We start from the raw sequence: 27,847 nt of genomic DNA on the forward strand, positions 1-27,847 counted from the left end.
GAAATACTCACTTTCTATCTTTAGTATCAATATCAATTAATTTTTTTTAAAGAACTATAATTATTTGGCTCTCATTATTATTCATCAATATTAAAATGAATTTTGAAGCCCCTTTAGAATTATTTTAAACTAATCAATATACATTAGTGTCGATATCCAAAAGTTAGTACTAAAAAAACGTGGTTAAAAATTGTAAACCTTAGAACATTTGGACAAATTTGAAATAAAACTTGGCTCAAGAGTTGTAACATTTTGAAAATTATTGACTAAATTCAAATCAAGCTCAAAGCTTAGAACTAAATCCAAAATTTAAAACAATGTTTTTTTTTTTTTCATAAAAAAACTAACATAGATAAATTTAACAATAATCGCTGGTACAAACATAGTTCAACAATTAAGCAAGGATAAAAATATCCATGGATATGTCGATATATCCGTAGATTGAAGAGTTCGATATCAATATTAAATATTCATGGATATCTACAACATTTTTTTATACATGCTCGTAAAAATGTCGTCTATTTTGTCAAATATAAATATGACTACTAATAACAATATTTATAACTTAGTTTTGAAGTAAGAACAGTTTAATGATCAATCCAAGTAAATTTTTATAAATTTAGCGACTTACAAAAATAGCCGTCGATATCGATATTTTATCGATATATTCGTAAAATTGAAATCTCGATGTTGATATCGACATTGATATTTTAATCCTTGCAATTAAGACATTATTTTTTAGTCAATTTAAAAATTACTCAAAAATATATACTTAAAAATTGGAGATTCAAATTTCACCTCACACATCATCAAAATAAAAAAGAAAAAAAGAAAAAAATCATACTAGGCAATGATATTACAACATTAAATACAAAAGGGATTTTAATCCTTATTTGCTATATCTAAATTTCCCACACACCAACCAAACTCCATACTAATAAATCCATCCAACTTGACCACCACAACTATGATTTTTAGCCTAACCAAAAACAATCCTCTTCCAACTTCCCACCCCCTCTTTTCCATTTCCCTTTCAATAAATTATTATTATTATTTAAGTATGCTTATTTTTCTTCTTGTAAGAATCAGAGGCCTACTTAACTGATCTCTGGCATAAATTTTTTCCTTCCTCTTTCCCCTCCGCCCGGTCTTCTCTCGTCTTCTCGGGCTCTCCTTTCAATTTTTTTTTTCTTCTTTATCAACACCCAAAAGTCATCCTTCAGAAGAAGAAGAAAGGAAGAAAGGAAAGAAAGAGGGATCAATTTACAGACCCAGTTGATTCTTCAACGTCTCTTCTGTTACCATGGTTGAAACCAGGCGTAGTTCTTTCTCCAAACGTTCTCTTTCTTCACCTCATGCCTCTTCCCCTCCTTCAGGTCCACCAAATCCCAAAAGATCTAAGGTCTGTTCTTCAGGATTTCTGGCCGTTTTTGGGTCTTGGGGTTGTTCTTCCACTTGGGTTTTGCATGCCAATTCTTGTTTTTTTTTTTTTTTTTTTTTTTTTTGGGATTTGTTCTTGGTGGGTTTTTGGTTGGGATTTTAGTTCTGGGGTTTGGTTTTGTGGGGTTTTTGATCCGTTCTTGTTTTAACGGTAGGTGATTGAGGCATCGTCGTCTACAGAGGACGTACAGAGCGCACCGTCTGTTGAGCCTTTGATCCCAGTTGGGGAATCTGGGGTTGAACCTGTAAACCCAGTCATACAATCAGCTGATCCGTTTGATACTGATTCGTTGAAGGTCAACAAAGTATGCGATGAGGCTGTTCCAGAGAATTCGCACGATCTTCAGGCAGAAGCTCAGGCTATCATGACGCCACAACCTTTAGGTGCCTTCCCAATCGGTGTTCTATGCATGTAGTTTGATTGCTTGGACCTGGGTTTTTGATGTTAAATCTTTTGGAGTTGTTGGGTTTCAATTGGGGTTTTGATCAATTTCATCAATTCATGTTGAATTTAGGTGATGTTGCAGCCGATGCGGAGAAATCTAAGGCGGTTGTGGCTACCATGCTCAATCGCACAAAGAAGCGCACGATGAGAATGGCAAAGTCAAATTCGAAGCCGGCGTGGGGAAAACTTCTTTCGCAGTGTTCACAGGTAGAGTCTTGCTCAAGAATCGTGATTCTTAGTTTGTTGTTCTTAAGACTAGTTGTTTGAAGCATGGAAATTCTTCAAGTAACATCAGCATGTCAGGATTTTGGCTTGTTTGTCTTTCTTTGTTTTCTGCAATTGATTTTCTTGGGGTCTTATTTCATCAGCTTAGTGAATTGCTGCGGAGCTGGAGAGTTGCCTCTTTTGTAACCTCTTTTCTACCTGCTGACCTCCTTTCTGGATTTCTCGTTTAGTATATCCGGCCTGGTTTCTTTCTTAATTGCATGCCATTTCTTTTTTTTCCCCTCTCAAAATGGATCAAGATTTTTCACATGAACTATCAACTTTGGTTTGTTTTTCCGGAAAAGTGAAGTGAAATGTACAGAGCAGGGATGAATTTGATTACCTATATCTAGATTCTTTAATGAAGTAAAAGGTTTTGACTAATGAAGTTGTGTGGCTAAAAGGTAATATACTAAAAAGACCTAGTATGGAGAATTAAATCCTTTTCTTTAACAAGCTGCAAGAGTGGAAAGAATGGTTAAGGACGCAATTCACGGGTTCTTTTGACAGTGATCATAAAGAGTAGTCTGTGGTGTTTGCTGCTTTCTGTTTGGAACTTTGGAGTAGGATATGTAAACTGATCAGTATTGGGCAGGATTACCCAATTGAAAAGAATGTGCAATACTTGTATGGAATGAAACCTGTACACGCTTCTAAACATCAAGTACATTTGTGGTGGACATGGGATGAAACCTTTTGCTCAAAAGCTTCCTTTCTCCATAACATTTAAGGAATAACTCATAGTTTAGTCCACCCTTCATAACTAGAAATTACTGCAGGTGTGCAATGTTTTGTGGCACATTGTTTTTCAAATGTAGCAACTCCCCCATCTTTTTCATCTTTCAAAAATATTACTTTCTATCACCGTTTTTACATTGAAGCAAATGCTTATCTGAGTGAAAGAATTGACTGAGCCTGCATTCTTCCTATAGTTCCGCTAAAAGTTTTATGGTTAAAAGGATTTTGAAGAAGCTCTACCAGAGCTTGTTTTAACCGTTACCGCTGATCTCATTAGATTCCAATGTAAAAAGACGAGCAATTTCTCTTTCCCTTCAACTTAAATACTCATCCTTATGCTTGCTAACTAATCAAAAACTTATTTCCAACACTTCTTCGGCTATAATCCCGGCTAGATCTCGAACGTTAGATCCTTTTTCACAAATTTGCTGGAGCTATAAAAAGTTCTCTTTGGACTAGCATGTCCTGGGATGGGCACAAGAGAGGAGCTCGGACCCCTCTAGCAAAAGCATTTTTGAGTAACAGAAATTATAGGTGATATTAGTTTGTTAATAATGGTAGGAGATATCATTTCCATGTTGGAGTTGGAGATTGTAGTCACTACTACTTAAGTTGGTAAGGACTGCACGGAGGAGCTGCTTGATGAATAATTTTTTTTTTTCTTTACTTAATATATCAATTTATGGGTACCAATTGTAGGGTTCAGGTTGTAAATTTGACAGGGAGTGGTTAAATTTGTAATTTATTTTATTTCATTTTGTTAGGTCATTTTCTACCTAGGATGACAGCACTAATGTAATATCATTTTTTGCTCTTAAGCTTAACTATAAAGTATAAAGGTGAGGCCTCTGCTTTGGTAATTAACCTTTTCGGAATTTAGAAAAAAGAAAAAGAACTCCTAAGCTTACCTACCCACCATAATCCGCATCTATGATATACTTACTTTGCTCCTTTTGTTTTATTAACTTCAAATATTGAGATTAATCACTGTCCTCTGACTCTCTGGATTTATTATGCTTCTGCAGAATCCACACTTGGTGATTTGTGGTACTCTGTTCACTGTTGGTCAGAGTCGTCAGTGTAATTTATGTCTTAAAGATCCATCAGTTAGTACAACTTTGTGTAAGCTGAGGCACATCAAGGTTAGAGAAATTATATTTTTTTTTCACCGTACTACTGCAGATGCTGCTGCTTAAAATTTGAGTTTATGCTTGATTTTATTTTGTTTCTCTTTATTTATTTATTTTTTATGGAATGTTTAGACGTGTTTTATTATTATTATTATTTTTTAGAACTCACTTATATTGCAACAGCGTGGGAACTCTTCTGTTGCTTTACTGGAAATCACGGGAGGCAAAGGGGCTGTCATTGTTAATGGCAAGATTGTTCAAAAAAATTCAAGTGTAATTTTAAATGGAGGTGATGAGGTCGTCTTCACTTCCTCTGGAAAGCATGCTTATGTATCCTTTTGGAGTGTTGCCATATAACCTTATGGGAAGGCTATAACTTGCGATTCTAAAGCACTTCCTTACGACGCCTGAGAAGGTTAAGAAGAAAAAGAATTTGCATTCGTTTTTTTTGTTTCTCCTTCCTTCTAATATTGGGTTTTACCTATCTTGCATGCAACAATGCGTATCTGAATTAAATTCCTTAATTTAACCGTCAGATATTTCAGCAGCTCACTAGTGATGATTTTGCTGTTTCTGGCCTGCCTTCTGTAAACATTTTAGAAGCCCATAGTGCTCCTGTTAAGGGGATTCATTTTGAAGGAAGGTCTAGGGATGCCTCAGCTGTAACTGGCGCATCCATATTAGCATCTTTTTCAAATATTCAGAAAGATTCATCTTTGCTTTCCCCACCAGCTAAAACCAATGAAGACGTGGAGTTGCCCTCTGTTTGTGGAGTGTCAGGTGAACAGAATACAGACACTAATTTGAAAGATGGTAGCACTAATAATAACGATCTAAATGGTGATGCATCCATGATAAAAAATATTGATCCAATTCCTGATTCTGCGACTGAAAGCCCCAGTCTTAATAGGCTTGCTCTAGATGCTTCTATTCATGCAAAAATAAGGGAGGTTCCTGTGGGAACTCATGAATTACGACCACTTTTACAAATTCTAGCTAGTTCGGCATCTCCCGACTTTAATCTAAATGGTGGCAGCATTTCCAAGATCCTTGATGAACAAAGGGACATTTCCAAGATCCTTGATGAACAAAGGGACATGGGGATTCTCTTTAAGGATTTTAACCCTCCTACTACACCAGTGTCAACTCGACGTCAAGCATTTAAAGAAAGATTACAACAAGGCATTCTTGAACCTGACAGCATTGATGTTTCTTTAGAGAGTTTCCCATATTATTTAAGGTGAAAGTGTGATTTCAATTGTCAATTTAAGTATATCTTTATTGTTATTTTTTTCCCCTATTATCACCTAGCAATTGTTCATGGTATATGTCAACCGTAGGTGGCATCTCAATATTGACATTTTGGAGTCTCTTCTGACTTTTGACTACTATGATTTAGTGTGTTTTGGAATGCTTTTGAGTAATGTTTAAAGGTGGAATTCTCCCCTATAAATATATTTATAAAATAACAGGAAGTAAGTGATTTTGGCACTATTCAGGTGCTTTCCTTTTTAAAAATTTAAAAAATACTTGATATGTAGCTCAACACGATGAAAACGCTGACATTTCTTCAAATTATTCAAAAGCACATTTAGCATATTGAAAAAACAACCAGAACTCAATTAAATTGTGTTGAAATCTAGACTGAGATGTGTTCTAAATTTTTATGTGATTCTGCATCTTCTTTCAGTGATACCACCAAAAATGTTTTGATTGCATCCATGTTCATTCACTTGAAGTGTAATAAATTTGTAAAGCATGCCTCAGACCTTCCTATTTTGAGCCCACGTATGCTGTTGTCTGGACCTGCAGGTTGGAACTGTCTCCCTTTCACCCTTAAACTGTAGTTTTGTTCTTCTTTCCATCTGATTCGTTTCCTTGACATGAATTGTCTATTATTTGAGTGCTTACAGGTTCAGAAATATACCAGGAAACTTTGACGAAGGCACTTGCTCGGCATTTTGGGGCCAGATTACTAATGGTGGATTCTCTTCTTTTGCCTGGTGTAAGATGCAAATCTTTACCTTCTATCATTAACTTTCCTGAAACTTCATCCATATGTTCTTTTATGAATTTGTCTACTTGTAAAGTCTCATCAGGTGGGAAGAGGTGAGATTAAATTTTGTGTAATCTTGTGAATCAGTGTTAAATTAAGTACATGATCGTGAGAAGTGGAGGGGAAAAGGGAAATAGTATTTTTCTCAAGCTTTTAAAGTACTTTGACATGTAAATCCCAGGGTTGGTTGTTCATCTCATATTTGTTTTGCAACACTTGGAAACATGACACATAAGGTTATGTTGATGAATTTAGGGACCGACACCCAAGGATGTTGATATTGTAAAAGAAAGTTCGAGAGCTGAAAGGACATCTGCTTTTGCTAAAAGAGCTGTGCAGGCCGCCGCCGCCGCCACCACTTCACAGAACAAGAAACCAACTTCCAGTGTTGAGGCTGATATAGCAGGTGGTTCTACTTTAAGCTCGCAGGCTTTGCCAAAACAGGAAGCATCCACGGCTTCATCAAAGACCACTGCTTTTAAGACAGGTATCTTCGTTTTAGTCACTATGTGACTTTGGTTGGTATGGCAACTGGTCCATCCCCAGTTTCCCACCTGTCATACGCATAATATTATTAATCTTTCATTAATTGGTAGGTGACAAAGTTAAATTTGTGGGTACCTTATCTTCTGCGCTTTCACCTCCGCTTCAAACTTGTCCTCTCAGGTAATTCCTCCACCTTCTGGCACTGGATTTTGGTGTCTGATGATTTGGAAGCTTTGGATAATTGATCTGCATCTTGTCCACTAGTTATGTTGTTACTTTGTATATCTTACTCGTATCTGTCTTATAGAAAGACATTTTTTCTGTTTAAAATCTGTTTGTAATTATTCGAAGATTTTTTGTCTTTTATTCTATTAGTTTTAGTTTCCTGCTTCATTTCTATTTCAAGCAGGGGACCCTCTTATGGTAGTCGGGGGAAAGTTGTCCTTGCTTTTGAAGAGAATGGATCCTCAAAAATAGGGGTGAGATTTGACAAATCAATTCCAGACGGTAACGATCTAGGTGGCCTTTGTGAAGAAGATCATGGCTTCTTTTGTTCTGGTTATTCTTCCCTACTTGTTTTCCCTTTCCATGGGTTCATTTCTAATATTTTATTATATTATGCCTAGAACTTTGCGTGTGATATGATTGTTCTAAATTGGCATCACAGCTAATCATCTACTTCGCCTGGATGGTCCTGGAGGTGATGATACTGATAAGCTTGCTATTGATGAAGTTTTTGAGGTACTCATTGCCCTAAACTGCTTGGAGCTATGTTTCCTTTTCTTTTGGCATTCACATGAGCATCTCACTACAATATTGGCCTTGTAGGTTGTCTCAAATGAGAGTAAAAACAGCTCGCTAATATTGTTCGTCAAAGACATAGAAAAGGCAATGGTGGGACACTCAGATGCTTACTCTATTCTTAAGGGCAGGCTTGAAAATTTACCAGGAAATGTTGTTGTTATTGGCTCCCACACCCATATGGATAATCGGAAAGAAAAGGTGAGCAGAGCATTTTGTCTTGCCTCCTCCCCCCTTTATTTCTTTAAGCGTATGTTTGGTTAGTTTTATTTTTTTTTTCTCTAAACAACTGTATATTTTCAGTCCCATCCTGGGGGTCTTCTATTTACCAAGTTTGGAAGCAATCAAACAGCGTTACTTGATCTTGCTTTCCCAGTATGTATCTTCTTCTTTGTTTATGCATTCTTGTAGCATTAGCTTTGACCATCTTTTTTTAAAAAAAGTCTTGTGGTATTTCTTCTCCTTCTAGTAGTATTCAACAGTAAGTATCACGTTTCCGTATTCAGGATAATTTTGGCAGATTGCATGATAGGAACAAAGAAACTCCAAAAGCGACGAAGCAACTTAGTCGACTGTTTCCTAACAAAGTGACCATATTACCTCCTCAGGTACAGTGATCTTATTGCTGGTTTTGTTGTCTTACTGCTTCTGTCTATCAAATTCAGCACATGATTCTTTGTTCTTTGTTCTCTTGGTTTTTTTTTTTGGGTGAATGTTGGTAGGAGGAGGCCTTACTTTCAGAGTGGAAGCAACAATTGGAACGTGATACTGAAACTCTGAAAACACAAGCAAATATCGTCAGCATACGCATGGTGAGTGCTGGATGATATCTTGCTTCTAAATTCTCTTTTTGTATGTAAAAACACCCTTTTGTTTACATTGGGTTCACCGTTAAAAACTCGCATTCTGTCACATTATATACTTTTCTTTTTCATTCTTCTTGGTATGCACTATGCCCCTTTTACTTCAGTTAATCGTGTTCACAAATTGCCCTAGATTATATGGTGTTAATCTACTTTTGATGAATTACTAATGCCCTTTGAACTTATCGTGTCATTTTTTTTAATGTGAAACCCGCGCTCTGATTGAGAAACAGGAAACATTATAAGGCAATGTAATATCAACCCATCTAAGGGGAGTCCACCGAACAAAGTGACTCAATCCCAAAAAATTAAACCAAACTTATTATTACAACAAACTCGAGTAGTAGAAGTCCACAAGGAGTTAAAACTAACACTATCCCACACCTTAAACCAGACCTCTCGACCCCTTTAGAGAATCTACTACATCCCAAACAACAAGCTTGCCCAATATTTGCCCTTATTCCAAAAAGGAGGTGCCTCAGTACCTCCAATTAATAAATTGGCTGCTCCATAGAATGTGAAAGATATGCTCCCTTGCAGAGAAGACATCACTATGGCCTCAAAAGGAAAGAGGAATACCTCAGAATGTGATCCAAAAGTGTTGACTCTCCCTCTTTGGGGGAGATGCCAAAGAGAGGACATGGGGAACACCAGGTTGAGTGAGTGAGGCCTGAGGGATAGGAAAGGAGGCAGAATAAAGAACTACAAGAAAAGATCCTAGAAGGATTGAGGAACCAAATAGGATATTTATCCTTCCTAGAGTCACAAGGACAAAGAGATAAAGGTGCTAACACCTCCATTGTCTTCTCATTTGAAAGCGCATAGCGAAAGCCCAACGTTGAGGAGGAATTCCTTGGGTCTTCATAATGCAACCTCATCTTAAACAGATGTTACAAAAAGGCACAGAGGTTTATCTCCCACGCCTACAGCTCCTAGAATTACACGTTTGTCCTGTTCCCAGTGGAACATTTCACAACTTAAAGAGAAGGGAGGAAAACCTTACAAAATTGCAATCTAGGGGTTTTCACTGTTCAACCATTCCTAACCAGGTCCTTGTATTTACTCTTAATGCAACTACCACTAGCCATCTTGATAAGCGCTCAATATGCTGGATTTATGCAAAGCTAGAGGTCATTCTAGGATCCTTGCAAACACTCACAAATAAGGCTAACTTAACGAATGATTCCAACCAAGAGCTTAGTTAGAAGGATGAATAGTTAGATCAAATTGAGCATCTACAATGGTCATTCCTAGATCCTACAATTCACTCCAAAATTAGTTGGGTGAAAACTAATCCGATGAATTGGTCTAATCATCCTTTTTTTTTCTTAAAAAAAATGAGAAATGATATTTGAATTTCATTGATGGTATGAAATTACAAAAGGGCAAAAATGCTGTGACTGATTACACAATGCTATTCCAATGTGGAATGAGAGAGGTAAGGTTATAATCACAAGAAGATGGAGTGAATTTACACCAAGTGAGCGATGTATCAGTTTAATCATCAAAACTTAATAAATGAAAATTGTGAAAATAAGATCTAGGAAATTGAAACTCAATTGCACATCAATTGAGAAGTCAATACAAAACTAAAAATGTAGAATTGATCCAAATAGTCTTAAATATCGTCTCTGGAAGGCACCAAGCTTTTGATGTGCACGTTAGACAAGGGGTAGAAAAAAATACAAGGTTTTGGATATCATTAATGTGAGTTTTTAAGAGCAGTACAAGTCAAATGGATGTTCAAAGGTCCATGAACTCAAAAGTCATTCAAAACCTAATGAATGAAAATTGTGAATATAAGACCTAGGAAATTGAAACTCAATAGCACATCAATTGGTAAGTCAAAATACAAAACTGAAAATGTAGAACTGCTCCAAATAGTCTTAAATATCTTCTCTAGAAGGCAGTAGGCACCAAGCTTGATGTGCACATTTGACAAGGTTTGACATCACGAATTCCATCACTGTGTACACCTGACAACATTTCCTTAACAATTTCTGCACAGTTTTTTTGACCTTTGTGCCATCTTCCAAACCATACAACTTTTTCCGTGCCATCTTCACTTCATTCTCATATATAGTCATTAAGCTAACATTACACATAAATTTGGGCTTGAAATCTTGGCCTCTTCTTGTGCATTAGCTAGCTTTTGTAGATGTAGTGTGAAAGCCTCTTGAATCTTCTTTGCCTTGCTTCTTGTACTAGCTCTTCCGGATACATGTAATGGATCAATGGTTGGATTCACATCACATCTGGACCTCATTACCTCATTACGCAATCTTACTACCAATGCCCAACCCTTGAAGGTCCATAGGTTTTGGGACTGTCCCAACTAACCAAGTGTCAGCCTCCCTCTCATCAACCTCTTCCCACAAAAAATTCCTCCATACGTTCTCTAACTTTGTACTTGCCGTTGTTTGTTTGTCGTTCCTTGTGTTTCAATAATACCCACAATTACTTGTGCTTGTTTGACTACTGAAGACATCATTGAATATGCTATTTTTAATGCTTTTTTGGTGTAAAGATATACCTGCTTTTAAAAGCCATATTTTATTGTCCCTTACTACAAATTGGAAACATCTATACTCCCTATAATATGGGAACTTTTGTACCTATGGATATTCGTGAATATTTCATTCAATCAATGAAATAGTTTCTTATTCAAAGAAAATAATACCCGTTAGGTAGATGGGTACTTCTGTTGTATTACAGGGAGTTTGAATGGTTCTAAGTCTAATGGGGAGGATATCGGTGCATTCTGAACTTCGTTTTTGAGAAATAGTCTCTTCAATATATCAACGAAAAGTTCTTTTCCGTTTAGAAAAGAAAAAAAGTCTAATGGGGAGGAAAAGGAGGGTTTTTTTACAGGTGTGGAGGGATTGGCATTTGAGTTGTAGGATATGCTTGATTAAATGCCTTGTCGTGGGCGTTCAATTATCCCACTTTTTTGTAATTACTATTGGTCAGGTCTTATTCTTTTGGATTTTGGATTGGATTTCTTAGGGTCTGTTTGGTAGGCAATCTAAAAACAAAAATTTAAAAACAAAAGGGTTCAATAAAAACATAAGTATTTCATGTTTTCAAATATGTGTTTGGTAGGAGATTCAACATTTAAATTCCAATCTAAACAATTTTTCGTGATGTGTTTGATAATATATTTGCAAACCATAAGACTAGTTCTTGCTACTCACTAAAAATTAGGTTGAATATAAACTACTACTAATTAATTTATGAACTTGTTTTAGTTTAAAAAATTGTATAATTATTATCTCGTAATATCATATATCATATATTATATATTATATGTTACATATTTTAGTTTAACAAAAATAATTGAATTTATACCATGAAATACTATATTTGTTGATGGTTGTTTCTAGAAAAAATTAATATAATGTTATATTTTAAAATTTCAAATTCAAAATCTGAATACATTGAAAACATAAAAATGTTAGTTTTTAGAATTTGCATTGTTTAGATTACGGAATCTGAAACAGTTTTCAATAACAGAATCGAGACTGCCTACTAAATGCATATTTGCTAAACTCAATAAACACAATTTGGGCAACAAAAAAGAAAAAGTCCGCAAAACCCCTCTAGAGAAAGGGTTTCCAACAAGTAAGATACTACCTAGAGGATAATTACAAAGTCTTCGAAATGGCAACCCAAAGAGAAATATGGACCTTACCAAGGTCTAAACATCAACCATAGTCTCTCTATCCACACCTCTGAACACTGTTATTCCTCTTCCCCCTAATATCGCACAAAATAGCTCACACCCTAGCTAACCCTAAAACCTACCAAACTAAGGACGTTTCATTTTTTCTCAACGAAAGTAGTAGTTTCTATTAAAAAAAAAAAAGAAATAGAATCTGAGTTGTCTACCAAACAGATCCTTAGTTTTCAGGCCTTTTTTTCTTTCATTTTTTCAATGAATGCTCGATTTCTCATAGGTGAAAAGGTATAGAGTAAGTGAGAATAGTTTTGATGCGCACAAGTTAGCTTGGACACTCACGAATATTATAGAAAAAAAAGAGTAAAATTATTGTCTGGATATACTGTTTCTTTCCTTTCTCATGATATTTGGATATTTCATGCTAATTTTTTTCCCCTTTTCTTATTCATGTATTTGATGTGCTTTCAGGTTCTCAATCGTATTGGTTTGGATTGCTCTAACCTCAACACTCTCTGCATTAAAGATCAAGCACTAACACTTGACAGTTCGTACATCTGATTCTTTTTTTCTTTTTTGTAATTACTTTTCTATGGTTACTGATTGCAACTTAGAAGTTAAAACTGATCCTGCATTTATCTTAACAGCCGTTGAGAAAGTTGTAGGCTGGGCTTTGAGTCACCATTTCATGCATTTTTCTGAAGTGTTGGTTAAGGATACTAAACTCATCATTTCTACAGAAAGGTTGTCTACTTTTTCTTGGTGGCAGCAAATTGTTGTATCAAACTATAATAAGGAAAATGAATTATGTATCATGTTCTTGTGTTCATAGTGACTTGGTGTGTTTTATACTGCAGTATTGAGTATGGGTTGAACATTTTACATGGTCTTCAGAGTGAGAACAAGAGCTTGAAGAAGTCACTCAGGGTAATCTTGTAGAACAATGGATCTTCGAACGAATGAATTTTGTTTTCCTTTGTCTTTTGGTTCTTAAATTTAAATTAGGGTGTGGTTGAACAATTTTAGGATGTGGTTACTGAGAATGAATTCGAAAAGAAACTTCTTGCTGATGTTATTCCACCTGGTGACATCGGTGTTACATTTGAAGACATTGGTGCTTTAGAAAATGTGAAGGACACGTTGAAGGAATTGGTGATGCTTCCCCTACAAAGGCCTGAATTGTTTTGCAAAGGGCAGTTAACGAAGGTTTGCACTTCTTACCTACGGTTATTTTTTCATAGATGTATACTGGATTTTTTTGCTCATACTTATCCCGGACTATTTCTTAGAAAAATTAAACATGTTTAAAAAATGTTCTATACCATTAAAACCAATTAGGGTGTGTTTGACGCACAAAGTTAAGTTGCGTTTGGGTTGCGTTGGTTTAATATATGTTTATGTTCAAGGTGCAGAGTTGGTTAAAGAAGTTTGTATTAAGGAAAACTATTAAATTAGGGTTATATGGTGTAGATTTTTTGTAACCTATAGAAGTATGCTTGTTTTGCTGCCTGTTTTTATTTGCTTTAACTTTCTTTTTTTTTTAACCATCGATCATATATTTTATGATTTTATGCATGAAGCCATCATACTTGAGGTAGAAAAAAAATACTATTTTTTCATAAGATAAACAAACTTACACCTTCACATTTGTGGAATGGCATGCACCAAAAATAAGTATGTCATTGATGGATTTAGGGCCTTTTATGGCATCTTTATGTCAAATGGTAGGTTAGGGTTAATTATGTATGTGTGTTGGTTGGCTTAGAGCATTTGTACGTGCCACTATTCATAAACATGACATAGGAAATTTTAACATCATTGTTCCACAATTGAGAATGTATGTTTGAAAAAATGAATCATTCTTTTTTTAAAATACAAATGTATGTGTATTATATAGGTTTTTCTTAAGAAATAAGGTTTGTCCATCTTTTTTTCCTGTGGGCTACACGTATTATGGGGTGAAGAAGAAATAGGGAATGCTAATGTTCCTTTTAGCATGCCATTTGATCTTTTAGTTTAACATAAAAACTTGAATTAGGGCCATTTGGATTGCCTAGGAAAAAGGTGTTTTCTAAAAGTCATTTTCATTTTCTATGCGTTTGGTTACATTTTCTCAAAAATGTCTTTGTGCACAAGTATGTTTGGTTGCTATTAATGCCAATTTTCTGTGAAAGATGACTATTAAACACTATGAACTAATAATTTCAAATTTGTATTTAGAAACACTTTCATCCTTTTTTTTAAAAAAATTATTTATTATTATTTTTTTTTGAGTGTATGATCGGCCAAGTTGGTTGTAGAGATTTTAGATGATAGATAGAGTTGGTGGTTGTAGTTGGTCGCTGGGGTGATTGTTGGAGTTAGCCGCTGGAGGTGGTCAGCGTTAGAGTTGATTGTCAGAGGTGGTCTTTGCCAAAGTAGTTGAAATTTGTACCCATGGGTGGGGTCATTGGAAATAACCAACTCAAGTTGGTGGGCCAAGCACCCCCTTAGGAGGTGTTTGGGCAAAGAGTGGAGTTGCGAAAAATCGAGGGAGTTGTGAAGTCGTAGACCTACAATGTAAGGAGTTTACAAGACATGAAATTGATGTTTTTAGTCGTGTAGCCCACAAACTCCTTGGCCCAGACATGGAGTTAGAGTTAACAACTCCACCCCTCCCAACTCCAACTCCTGTGCCAAACACCCGGTTAATGAGTAAAACAGGAACTATTTGTAGTTACGTTACAAAATATGGTAGTTAAGGTCGTAAATTAAATGTTTGGTATTCCAGTTGAAAGATGTCACCTCCTGTGCTTTATATATTTTTCTATACGTTTGTCTGTTTTTGGAGGAAGTTTAATGAAAAGTCGCATGGGAAGAAAAAAATATACAAGTTTATTGAATTAATTGTTGAGCAAGTATGAACCACTTTACTGGTTGCTTACCAGCTGTTATGCACTTTGATACCTAGTATTTCATCTGTATAAATATTACTCTGACAGCCATGCAAAGGAATTTTGCTTTTTGGTCCACCTGGTACTGGTAAAACAATGCTTGCTAAAGCTGTTGCAACTGAGGCTGGTGCGAACTTTATCAACATCTCCATGTCAAGCATTACTTCTAAGGTACATATATGCTATTTTTTACAGGAAAAAAAAAGTCCTTCATTTGCTAAATAGTGCCATTAGAAGTGTAAAAGAGGCAAAGGCAACCCCCCACCCCACCTACACACCCAGCCACCCACCCGTTATGTATATTTTGTAATAAATAAAATGAACAAAATAATATGGACTCCCTTAAGCAGAAAGAAGGGGAAACCTAAGGATTGGAATGACTAAAGTTTGCTTATCTCATTTTAGGAAAATTTCTATCATAAAAAGAATCTTTGATTGCATATCATCCCGGGGTTATTCTCTGTAAATATTATGCACTGTCTGTGTTTCTTTGCAGTGGTTTGGTGAGGGTGAAAAATACGTGAAGGCAGTGTTTTCTCTAGCAAGTAAAATTGCTCCAAGTGTTGTGTTCGTTGACGAGGTTGGTTAAGGAAAATTATGGTTACGCTAACATGTATACTTCATAGGAATTTCTTTGTCACTATTGTTGCATCTTTCCGCTATAGTTATAGTTCTCAAAATGAGTATATTGCTGCTGTAGGTTGATAGCATGTTAGGAAGACGTGAAATTCCGGGAGAACATGAGGCTATGCGCAAAATGAAAAATGAATTTATGGTGAATTGGGATGGGTTGCGAACAAAGGATAAAGAACGTGTACTGGTACTTGCTGCCACCAACAGGCCATTTGATCTTGATGAGGCTGTGATTAGGAGACTTCCTCGGAGGTACTTCTGTGTAATGCTGGTATCTTTACTTATGTTATCAATATCCATCTGATCTTGAATATGTGACTGTTCTCTGTAGATTGATGGTTAACTTGCCCGATGCCCCAAATAGAGAGAAGATTTTGAGAGTTATACTGGCCAAAGAAGAATTGGCCACTGACGTTGATTTAGAGGCAATTGCAAATATGACTGATGGATATTCTGGAAGTGATTTGAAGGTCATCTTTCTTGTTCAAGTTTCCACCATCTCCTAGTTGTATAAAAAAGTTGAAAAGAATGCTCATCCTACCATATTTGATTGCAGAATCTATGTGTAACCGCAGCACACTGCCCCATCAGAGAAATTTTGGACAAGGAGAAAAAGGTTAGCCTATCATTCTGTTTTCCTAGATTGTGTATCTAGGCGCCATCGTTTATTGTTTCTTACTTTCCTTATGCTAGACTATTTAAGGGTCTTCTAGTTTTGAATACTGTCATTGTAGTTCAAGTTTGATTTTAATTTTTCCATACATGTATTTTGAATACTAATTTGGATATTTTCAGTCGAATTTCTACTATGATGTTTGAAGGTTAAAGGTCATTTGCAGTTGTGGAACAGAATTTTATGGTGGAATGATGATATCATTTCTCCTGGTCCTTCACTAGAAAGTCCTAGGTTGTCATTAGATTTGTTATTTCAAGGTTGCACTGGTTTTTACTTTTTTTTTACCAGAAACTCAAATTCAGCAAGGCAGCACTGAAGCTAGAAGCTATGGTGCAGAGAGGTCTTTGGAGCGCTTGATCTAAGAAAACTGTCACTCTGTCAGTAAAGTGAATGACAGGAATTGATAATATAGCCAGGAAATTTAGTGTCTTATCTCTAATGAGCGTCTAGAAGAATGTAGTTGAGGCTTCAGTTGACGATGGAAATCATTTAAAACAAGTGCAGAAGTGGATGCATGAGATGCAAGTTTACTGGCTGGAAGCAGAGGATGTTTTTGATAAAAACAACTTTAAGTTGAGAAAAAATGAAAGAATTCACGGGCATACAAAAACCAAGCCGACAAAAAGGGGGAATCCCACCACAAGGACTCTAACTATACAAGACCATATCAATAGAATAATGACAAAAAACATGGAAGCAGAGGATGTTGTGGAAGAGGCAATTGATTTCTCCTTCAATCTTAGTTCCAGAAAGATGGCAATGGATCTGTAATAGAAGGCCTTAACTACTCATGTGTCCCATTAGTAAAAAGTATAGGAGTTCGTTGGGAGAGTCCTTTTGAGCACCTTGTGGAGCTTAGTTAGAACCAAAACCTTGGCCCTGAAGTTCCCTATAAACATCTAAAAGATATCTGAAGTTCCCTCTTTCTTTACTAAGGAATAAAACATCATCTAAAGAGGTAGTAAAAAAACATGGAGTTGAGGTATCCCCAGATTTCATCTGTTCATCGTGGAATTGGTTCTTTAAGATTTTCAGGTCTGTGTCGGCTGATAATAGGAGGGGTTCTTAGGAGTTTGAGGAGGTGCTCTTGAATCCTTCCTTCCACGAGAAAGGGTGGGCTTTTTGCCAGTCTTGTCTTTTTTTGATGCGGGGCATTTGGTTTGAGAGGAATGGTAGAATTTTTTGTTTGGTGGGGAGGTCTGAGAGGATATTTGGGACCCCTTTTTGTAATTGGGTGGGATGCTGGTTGTTTTTTCAGCTTCTTTTCTGTTTTCCTTTGCATTATAGCCTTCCAACAATGGAAGTTTGGTTTCTTATTTAAAAAAAGAAAAATCCCCATCAAGCCAAGGACAAAGAGGCTTGCCCATTTGCACAAATTTGGGTGAAAAAGTGTGGTTACGGAAAGTTCTTGAAAGGGAACACCAAGTAGGAGCTAGGTGCAAATATTTTGACTAAAGCTCGAAAGCCTCTTCATTTGTTTTTTTCCTCCTGAAGAGTTCTTTGTTCCTCTCGAACGATAATCTCCATAATGAAGCTGCTATGGTGTTTGTCCATTGGACTTTTGCAATGCCTTGGAAAGCACCACCGAACTGCTCTTAGGAACACACTACTTAATATTGATACTATTGGAAGTATTGAAAGTGATTGTCTTTCCAGCAAGATTCAGCACAGAGGCTAGAGAAAAAGACACGCTTCTATGGTTTCCTTATGATACAAAAAGAAAAGGTTATTTGAAGAAATAAATATGGAGTGGCACTGGCACTCCTTGTAGGAAAATGTATACTGACTTAAATTGGTGTATCTTGGATAGGGAGTGGAACTGGCACTCCTTTTAACATTTTTTGCTTTTTACATTCAGTAGTTGCAAGCATTCTTTTGTCCTCTTTTATTTCAACTAACAAGCACGTCTGGCATTCCTTTTCTGATGTTAAGAAAGAAAATTATATGACATAATGGTATTTTTATGGATGTACAATGAGTTCTGTTCATAAATTACAGGAGAGAGTCTCTGCTTTGACTGACAACAAACCCTTACCAGCACTATATAGCAGCAGTGACGTTCGCCCTTTAAAAATGGAGGACTTTAGATTTGCACATGAGCAGGTTGGTTTACACGGCCCTGAATTATTTATTTATTTTTTGGGTTGTGAAGGCAATTGATGATACAATAAGGGGTTTCCCCCTTTGAAGAGCCTGCGGAGTTTCTAAATTGGACAACTACAAAGTTCTTGTCTTTATGTCTTGAAATCTTTCTTTAGTTATATTTGTTACAGTGAGATTACATCTATTATTAGCAAAAAATTTCTAGCCTTTATTAATGTTGTAGTAGAATGAGAATGTACACTGCATTTCTATTATTTCATTTGGAGTATTAAAACTAGGATCTGAAATAATTATAGAAATGCTAAGTGAACACAACCATTTATTTGGGGGAACTGCATTGTTATGCTTGCTGGGGTGATAGCCTCGTTTCAATGCTTCATGCATTCTATAACGTAGCCTTTTTTTTTCTCGAGTACTGCTGGGGTGTTCAACCCGAGCCGACACAGAAATGTAGTTAAAAGTCAAAACAAATCCTCTCTTTTGCCTGTCCTCTTTTAATCCAACTTATACACCCTTAACTACCACAAATTCTTCACTTAAATTTCTCTTGCACATGGGATCTTTGGATAGCTTCACAAGTCTAGAAGGTTACCAAAGAACTAGAGACGACTTGATGTGTTTTTTGTTTTTCTTTAAAATTTATTAGTCTTCTTTATTCCATGACCTTTGCCACTACATCACTAGGTGTGTGCGAGCGTCTCATCGGAGTCGACAAACATGAATGAGCTCCTCCAATGGAACGACCTCTATGGAGAAGGTGGGTCGAGGAAGAAGAAGTCTTTGAGCTACTTCATGTAGAGGTGATTGTATCTTTGTATAGAGTTTCTTGCCCTTTTCCTTTTTCATTTCTTTGATTTCCAAACCCCGTCCCCACTACTCGAAAAGAGTGGAAGATCGGGGATAGATGTGTGGAAATCGATCCTGACCCCTGGCCTTCCTCCCCTCCCCACATTCCCTTTATTGTATCATATATAGTTTTTTCCTACCCTCATTTATTTAATTCTCCATGCTTTTGTAGGAATTTTACAATTTCCTTAGGTAATTTGACCAAAACCTCTCCATCTTTTCCTGTAGCACCTGGTTAACCTGGTAAATTCAGTATATATATAAAATGATGTATGTTGTACTAATTAATGAAAGTAATAATTCCCATTTTTGTAACATGGTTTCTTTTTTGCTTGTATTACACTGGGCACAATTTGTAACATTTGTCTCGCTATATTTTCATGGAAGATAAACTAGTACTCTACTCTACTTTTATGTTTTATGTTTTATGTTTTATTATATTTTATAACTCAAGAACAGTTGTACAACCTCCTGTTCAGAAGTAAGGTTGCATTTTTATTATGTTTATATCATTTTAAAAATATGTTGCTTGAAAAAATATCTTTTCAACGTCAATTATAATTCAACATATCGCATATGTGGCACTTCGATTCAGTGAAATAAATGTCTAATTGAATGGAAGTGGAAGTTTAGGGTCAACCATTTCGGTTTGTTTGTTTGTTTGTTTGTTTGTTTGTTTTTTTTTTTTTTTTTTTTTTTTTTTTTTTTTTTTTTTTTTTAAATTTAAAAAGATTTTCTTTTCAATGTTAAACATCTAGATCTAATGTTTTTTTTTATTCATCTCCTTGTTTTTTTTTCTTTTTAGTAGATATTAATCTTTGCATATTTCAAATATTGTTTTTCTTATTGTAATTATTTTTTTAATGAAGAAACTTGGATAATTTACATATGTTGAATGACTAAAAAATAAGTAAAGAGGATCTATGTTTGGCATACACTGTATTACACAGTAAAAGTCAATACAATATTAGATTTCACGTTCTCTAGTCAAGCAAAGAGAAATCTACATAGTTTTAAAAGATATAAGTTGCAATGGTTATCGGTTATCATATTGAGATTGATAAAAGAATAATATGGAGTATCTTTATATCAAATCTACAGTGAAAAATGTATACTGAAGGAGTTGTTTGCTTTATCTTCTGGATTGTTATATACGAGTAATTGAACATATGTAACAATGAACTTGAATTCAAACATATTTACAATTTGATATGACAAATTAGGTCTCTAGGGTTTATAATAATGAGAAGAATTATTGAGAACTCAAATGGGCATTCATTGAAGAGCTAGAAGATTCTTGAACTTAATGAATTATCATCTGATGTTTGCTCTCAAGGAAAATTAATCATCAGATCACCACTAGTTAAAGGGGGATTGAATCACCTGCATTTTTTAGAATAAATTTATATATACATGCAGACCTATTAAACTACCAAGTGGAATTTAGATATTTTATAGTATTAATAGACGCATCCAACATATGATCACACGTATGCTTATTATCAAGTCGAAATCTTGTATTTGCAAGATTACTTGTTCAAATAATTAAGTTAAGAGCACAATTTTTTGATTATACAATTAAGACCATTCATCTTGATAATGCTGGTGAATTTACATTCCAAACTTTTGATAATTATTGTATGTTAATTAGGATAAGTGTTGAATATCTTATAGCTCATGTATAATCATTCATAAAATGTTTACAGTTAATTGCTAGACCATTACTTATGTGAGCTAAGCTTCCTACATCTGTATGGGGACATGTTATTTGCATGCAACATCACTTGTACACATTAGGTCAGTATCTTGTGATAAGATATTGATGATAAAATTAGGTCAGTATCTTATCATAAGTACTCGCCATTATAGCTTATGACCATGTGCCAAATATTTTTCATTTGAAAATTTTTGGATGTGCAGTATATGTTTCAATTGCTCCACCACAACGTACTAAGATAGGTCCTCAAAAGAGGTTAGGAATATATATTGGATATAATTCTCCATCAATTATAAAATATCTTGAACCCCTGAAGGGTGATGTATTTACTGCACGATTTACTGATTGTCATTTTAATGAGACAAATTTTCCAACATTAGGGGGAGAAATTAAGTTGGAAAAAGAAATTACATAGAATGCATCGTTATTGCCTCATTTAGATCCCGTACAGATCAATGTGAACTTGAAGTTCAAAATACAATTCATTTGCAAAATATAATAAATTAGTTATCAAATGCATTTATAGATGCAAAGTAATTAAGCCACATATATCAGCTGCAATTTTTTCATCGAAAATTGATATCCCAACATAGCAACCACTAATGAGTCTAGAACACACCAGAAGCGTGGTAGACCAGTGGGTTTCAAAGATAAAAATTCTCGAAAAAGAAAAATAAATAATAGTGAAGAAGACTTGGTTGAGGATATAAATACCTATGAAGAAATTCATGACATGACTAATGAGGAAGGTAAAATACATAAGATAATAATGAGATTTCAATAAACTATGTCATGACAAGAAAAAGATGGAACCAAACTCATGTAGTTGTTGACAACATTTTTGTGTATAGTGTTACTCTTGATATATTTGAAAGTGAGGATTCTGAACCAAACTATGTTGAAGAATCTCGACATAGAAAATATTGGTTTCAGTTGAAAGAAGCAAACGAGGCAAAATTAAACTCACTTTCAAAACATCAGGTTTTTGGACTAGTAGTTCGAACACTAGAAGATGTCAAACTTGTGGGATATAAACGGGTATTTGTGAGGAAAAAAATGAAAATAATGAGGTCACAAGATATAAAGCAAGACTAGTTGCACAAATTTTTCACAAAAACCTGGTATTGATTATGGGGAGAGGTATTCTCCGGTGGTGGATGCAATTACACTAAGATATTTAATTCGTTTGACTGTGTATGAAAGTCTGGATATGCATCTTATGGATGTAGTCACAACATATTTATATAGATCTCTTGATAATGATATTTATATGAGAATACCAGAAGGATTTAAGGTACCTGAAACATATAAATCAAATTCCTGGGAATTATATTCAATAAAGTTATAGAGGTCGCTATATGGATTGAAACAATCCGGACGAATGTGGTACAATTGCCTGAGTGGATATTTATTGAAAGAAGGATATCAAAACAATCCAATATGCCCATGTGTTCTTATAAAAAAATCATGGTCAAAATTTGCTATTATAACTGTATATATTGATGGCTTAAATATAATTAGAACTCCTGAAAAGCTTTCAAAAGTAATAGAATATTTTAAGAAAGAATTGAGATGAAAAATCTTGGAAAAACAATTTTTTTTTGGCTTGCAAATTTAGCATTTAGTAGATGAGATATTTATTCATTAGTCAACTTATACAGGAAAAGTTTTGAAAAGATTTCATATGGACAAAGCACATCCATTAAACATTATAATGGAAGTTCGTTCACTAGATGTGAAGAAAGATGTATTTCGACCTCGAGATGATAATGAAGAACTTTTTGGTCCTGAAGTATCATATCTTAGTGCAATTGGTGACTTATGTATCTTACTAATAATACAAGACCATATATTGCATTTTAAATAAATTTATTAGCAAGATATAGTTTTTCTCCAACAAAAAGAAATTGGAATGGAATTAAACATATACTCCGTTATCTCAGAGGAACGATCGACATGGGTTTGTTTTATTCAAATAAATCAATTTTTGATCTAATTGGTTATGTAGATTCTAGATATTTGTTTGATCCATACAAAGTTAGATCTCAAACATATAATTTGTTCACATGTGGAGGAATTGCTATATCATGACTATCGGTGAAACAAGTCATAACAGTCACTTCCTCAAACATGCTGAAATTCTTGCAATTCGAAGCTAGTCGAGAATGTGTATGACTAAGATCAATGACTTAGCACATTCATGGAACATGTACTTTGTCTTCTAGTAAAAATCTTCCGACGATATTATACGAAGACAATACAACATGCATATCCAAAATTAGGAGGATATATTAAAGGAGATAGAACAAAACATATTTCATCGAAACTTTTCTACACTCATGATCTTGAAGAAAATGATGACATCACTGTACAACAAATTTGTTTGAAAGATAACCTGACAGACTTATTCACAAAAGTATTACCTACCGTAACCTTTGAAAAACTGATGCACAACATTGGAATGCGGCAACTCAGAGATCTCAAGTGATGTTTCCATGAGGGGGAGTAAATATACTTTTTAAAGAGTATAAGATTATATGAAATATGTACTCTTATTCTTTCACTAGGATTTTCTTCCCATTGGGTTTTTTCCTAGTTAGATTTTAACGAGGCATATTTCAGATATAATGGGCATCTAAGGGGAATATTATAAATATGTTAAATTAGGTGTAATGTAGATGCCCATTAACCATGTGTCACTTATTTATTACCCCATTTGTTGTCCATGTGTCTTAAGATTATATACTATTAGTGTCCATGTAATCCATCTTCACTTGCGAAATTGCCTATAGTGGTATTTGGTGGGTTATGAAATACACATATTGGTGATCAATCCAAAAAGATTGGAAGAAGGAGTGGAGAAATTCATTCTTTGTTATTTTATTTACTTTTGTAATTTATTTATTTTATATATTTATATATTTTATTATATATTATTATTATATTATATTCTATTCTCGTTGTGCGCCATTGTACTCATCAAATCCATAACAGTTACTTTAATTAAATTGGATAGTTTATTATTGGAAATCCTTTTATCATTTATTATTTTGTTTTGAAACAAGAAAGTGTTAAAATAAATTTATTCCCGAATATATAACTCCGCTATAAGTTATATATGTAGGAAATATAAATTACTAATGCAACTAAACAATACCATTATTTAAGTAATGGCTAAATTCCTTTTCATTTCATTCCTTTCTATTTCAATTCCAAATTGGTTAATGTACTCTAATTGGAAATGGTATGAACTAAATAAATGTAGGGACTTCATTCATTATAATAAATACAACAAATACAGTAAATACAATAAATACATGCTCATGTGCATATATAAAGTCATCAAATAATATTATTGTTGGTTGCCTTTTCTTTTAGTACAATGAGGGTAACGCATTTGAACTCCCAAACTCAAAAAGTGAGTATTTTTAATTACCACCGAATATGCTCTTATTGTTTTTTTTTTCTTTTCTTTTTTTTTTTTTTTAATTTTGTTTTGTTTTTATTTTTTACGATATGGGAGAAGGAGAATCAAAGATTTGACCTCAAAGTTAATAGTATATTTTGTATTTCAGTTGAGCTATACTCATTTTAACAATTTAACTATTGTTGGTGATCAATGCCAGAGGTAGAATATAAATGCTGCAATTGTGTGTAAACTCTTGGTTGAAGCATTATATCTCCAACAAAAAAAAAAAAAAAAAATTGAAGTCCAAATTCACATCAACATGTTGAACTTAATGAGAAATAAGCCTAAGAAATGGTGGATCCATATGCCACATTTAAGATTGGCGATAGCAAGGCATCTCATTTTTTCTTGTCTTTAAATCCATAACACATCAATTTCTTATAGAAGTAAGTTTCCATCCTCAGTGCAATGCAGCCCAAAATAAAGTTCATATTTTTTTTTGGGTCTCTTGGATATTATAAAAGAAATTGATAAGAAACTTGAAAATTTGACACTAAACTTATAATTTAATCATAATATAAAATTTTAGGTTAAATTATAAATTTAGTCATTGAACTTTAAAATTTGTGTCTATTTGATATTTGAATATTCAAAACTGTTTGATGTCAAATTTTAGACAAGGAAAATGCACATGACCTTCACATGATACTAACAGTAAATTTATTTGAAGGGGAGAAGAAAGTGGTCTGCAAAAGAAAAAAACCTACAAACTAGTGTGGTGCTTGCTAGGGTGTTAAAAAACTTAATGATCTGAAAATTTTGATCAACCTAACCCAACCTGTACGGTTTGGGTTGGGTTATCAACTCATTTAGATTGGGTTGAGTTCAAATAAATGAAAATTTTATGAGTTGGATTGGTTCATGGGTTCACTTATAATAACCAAAACCAACCCAAACTTATTATTAATTTTAAAAAGTAGGTTGTTTTTACTTATGATACAATTATTTTTACATATGTTTATATTTATTTTACTTTATTTCATGATTGTTTTGGTTAATTTATTCTCCAATAACTCATAAAAATAAATAGACCCCTCTCTAGCCAATGAGAGGGTAAGCGCCTTGTTGTTCAAGACCTAGAATCAGCCCTTAAAGGAATAATTTATCTACTTACTCTATGCAACAGGAATGAATGAACTCCTTTTGTAGCTGTGTTCCCAACTTCCCCTCGGAATAATTCCAAAATGGTAGACTTATTGAGTTGGTAAAACTGACTACTCTCATCCATATAGATCAAAGGACTGCTCTCATAGAAAGGAGTTCACAACTCACTTAGGATTAAGGTCAAGTCACCTATGGTCATCCTAGTGAAATGTAAGCCTCTTCAAGTAACAATGTTATAAAGAGAGACTAATCATTTCGTGGTCCGATCTTATACCAACTTTTTGTATAGGATATCTCCACTCACATATCTCCACTTGAATGATTAGGATTAGATTATTTATAAAACTTTACAACAATTGCGACAATTACAAAGTGGGTTGTATTTGTAGTGTCACTAGGATAAGGTACCTATTGTAAATAAAATATGTGATGATTTCGTAGCTCAAAACTGTTATGACAATGAGTCTATGCGATAAATCTTAATAAACATATACCAATCACAAGTTTTCTCGTTTACCGGTCAAGTGAAACATGATCACGAGTTGCTTAGGATAACCTAAGGTCGAACACAGGGATTTGAAACGATTTTGCAGAACAACAGTGATTCATGCACGAGAATTAAAAGATGCGATATGTTTATGTGAAAGCTTAAATGAATGCGACAAGGGAATTCTAAGTAACCGAAACCGGGTAAAAGTTACAACTGAGTAGAAGTATGGTGCCGTAGACTCAGTGAGGGAAATTTATGGATGTGAAAGGGCTTGAGGGAAAGTGACTACTAACTCAATAAATCTTATTTGAGATGCTATCATGGTTCATACCTTTGATTAGCGTACAACTCTCGGTGATTGCCTCTACTGGTCATATTTCTATGACGCACAAGAGGGAGAATGCAAGATTGTTTCTATCTCTAGAAATACTTCTTGTTTTACTTAACAGGTTTTGCTACCATTTCTCTCTCGAGACGATGGTTATGCTATTTGGCTCTGTTTTCATAGACAAGTGTAACCTCAATATGTTAAGCAATCATGATAGAACCTTGAAACTTGATTTAAATCGTAAGAGTGACTTTCCCTCTTGTCCTATGGGGTTTAGTGATGTATGGGGAAGGAAATGGCAAATGAGCAATTATGAAATGAGATAGAGATGAACATGATGATGATATTAAGTTAGTAGAAGAATTCGAATACAAGCTGTCTAATGTCTTAGTTAAGCAAGTACTACAGCATGTTAAAAACAGAAGAATGAAAATGGATTCGTGATTTATATCAATCTCTCGATAAATAGTCTGCTAGCTTTGATATAGTGGATGAAGTGGCGGAGGTCCTCTCAGAATCTTTGTTTTTCGTTGATGAGATGGGATGGAAAGTGATAGAAGAATATTCTTTGCGACTCTCGGCTTGTCGATGGCTCCCTTTTCTTCTAGCACTGAGGCTCTATTTATAGAACCTTGCTCTGCTTTATGTTGGGATCCTCACAGTGATTGGTTGTTATCATTCGTCAAGGTAGGTGAGAACGTCACCGCTACATCATGGCCAATGGTTAGGAAATTTGTCAGAGTATCAGTTGATACGACTTCAGAAATCCCAAGGCATGCGTCCTCTGCATACTTCTTAAAGGATCAGCGCATGCGATGCTCTAGATTTTTCCTACAAAATACAAGCTTTGGCGTACTTTGCCCATAAAATGCGGTCAGCGGGTGCATTTTAAGTACCTTCACGCAACTTTGATTTTTACATATAAATTCACTCATGAATGGCTCATTCTCTTCCTTCTCATTATCACATGTTCTAAGAAAGAGACACAAATAACTTGTATTTCTACACGTTATCACACCCCCAAATTTAGAATAATGCTTGTCCTCAAGCATATCTTATACTGAAGAAATTCAAACTCAACTTAAATCATCGCATTATGCCAGTTATTAGCTCAGAATGCTTCATTTTTACACAAACTCTTTGAAATCATTTGTTTCTTTTAACTCTTGGTCGCTTCTTGATGCGTTGTAAATGTGATGAGATTATGGTATGAAGTTGCGTCTAATGTGTTATGCATTGCACATGCAAGTTTTCCTAATAAGACCCAAGTATAAGCCTCACTAGGTTTCCTGGTAAGTCCAGAGTCGAACATAGAGACTACTGAGTTAATATGCGATAGTAAATTTTAATTCTTTTGCGGTGGTGAAAACAAATAAGTTGGATGGTGTTTTGATTAAGTATGTTTCCTATGCGACGGAGTTCGAATAAAGAGTTGATAAAATCGAGAATACAATGAGTATGTGATGAACGAGTTGAGAAGGGGTTTAGCTAACACTTCCTAAGATTGCGTTCAAGTTATGCAATCATGCTACACACAAACAACAACATGTCATCTCTCATGCAAATGCCATAATTCTTATTTCTAGGACGCATGTGATGTATACGAAAATGTCGATAGGACTTATGTCTAAGCCTCTATTCTTGTCTAT

At 34.7% G+C, this 27,847-nt stretch overlaps 1 protein-coding gene across 2 annotated transcripts; it reads left to right on the plus strand.

Annotated features, from left to right (window-relative positions):
• Positions 1-1,067: 1,067 nt before the first annotated feature.
• On the plus strand, positions 1,068-19,427 carry LOC120086616. Of its 2 annotated transcripts, XM_039043351.1 has the most exons (28): positions 1,068-1,402; positions 1,596-1,824; positions 1,956-2,092; positions 3,913-4,029; positions 4,201-4,347; positions 4,554-5,257; positions 5,708-5,829; positions 5,931-6,022; positions 6,329-6,560; positions 6,670-6,739; positions 6,969-7,117; positions 7,227-7,300; positions 7,388-7,561; positions 7,664-7,735; positions 7,867-7,968; positions 8,083-8,172; positions 12,371-12,446; positions 12,547-12,643; positions 12,757-12,826; positions 12,926-13,105; positions 14,881-15,003; positions 15,329-15,412; positions 15,533-15,717; positions 15,797-15,935; positions 16,022-16,081; positions 18,140-18,244; positions 18,929-19,044; positions 19,263-19,427. In XM_039043351.1, the coding sequence occupies exons 1-27, from the start codon at positions 1,304-1,306 to the stop codon at positions 19,040-19,042; spliced, it is 3,843 nt and encodes a 1,280-aa protein (XP_038899279.1). In that variant the 5' UTR covers positions 1,068-1,303; the 3' UTR covers positions 19,043-19,044; positions 19,263-19,427. The 2 variants fall into 2 exon arrangements, with proteins under 2 accessions (XP_038899279.1, XP_038899278.1); XM_039043350.1 differs by having other exon boundaries at positions 18,929-19,427.
• The last annotated feature ends 8,420 nt before the right edge of the window (positions 19,428-27,847 follow it).

The sequence above is a fragment of the Benincasa hispida genome, chromosome 9, assembly GCF_009727055.1.
Source record: "Benincasa hispida cultivar B227 chromosome 9, ASM972705v1, whole genome shotgun sequence".
Lineage (NCBI taxonomy): Eukaryota > Viridiplantae > Streptophyta > Magnoliopsida > Cucurbitales > Cucurbitaceae > Benincasa > Benincasa hispida.

Bases quoted from the DNA above. Each gene is read 5' to 3' on its own strand.
- LOC120086616 (XM_039043350.1), top strand. From the start codon at position 1,304: ATGGTTGAAACCAGGCGTAGTTCTTTCTCCAAACGTTCTCTTTCTTCA. The intron at 13,106-14,880 runs GTTTGCACTTCT...TTACTCTGACAG, and splicing joins GCAAAGGGCAGTTAACGAAG to CCATGCAAAGGAATTTTGCT. The intron at 16,082-18,139 runs GTTAGCCTATCA...CATAAATTACAG, and splicing joins TTTTGGACAAGGAGAAAAAG to GAGAGAGTCTCTGCTTTGAC.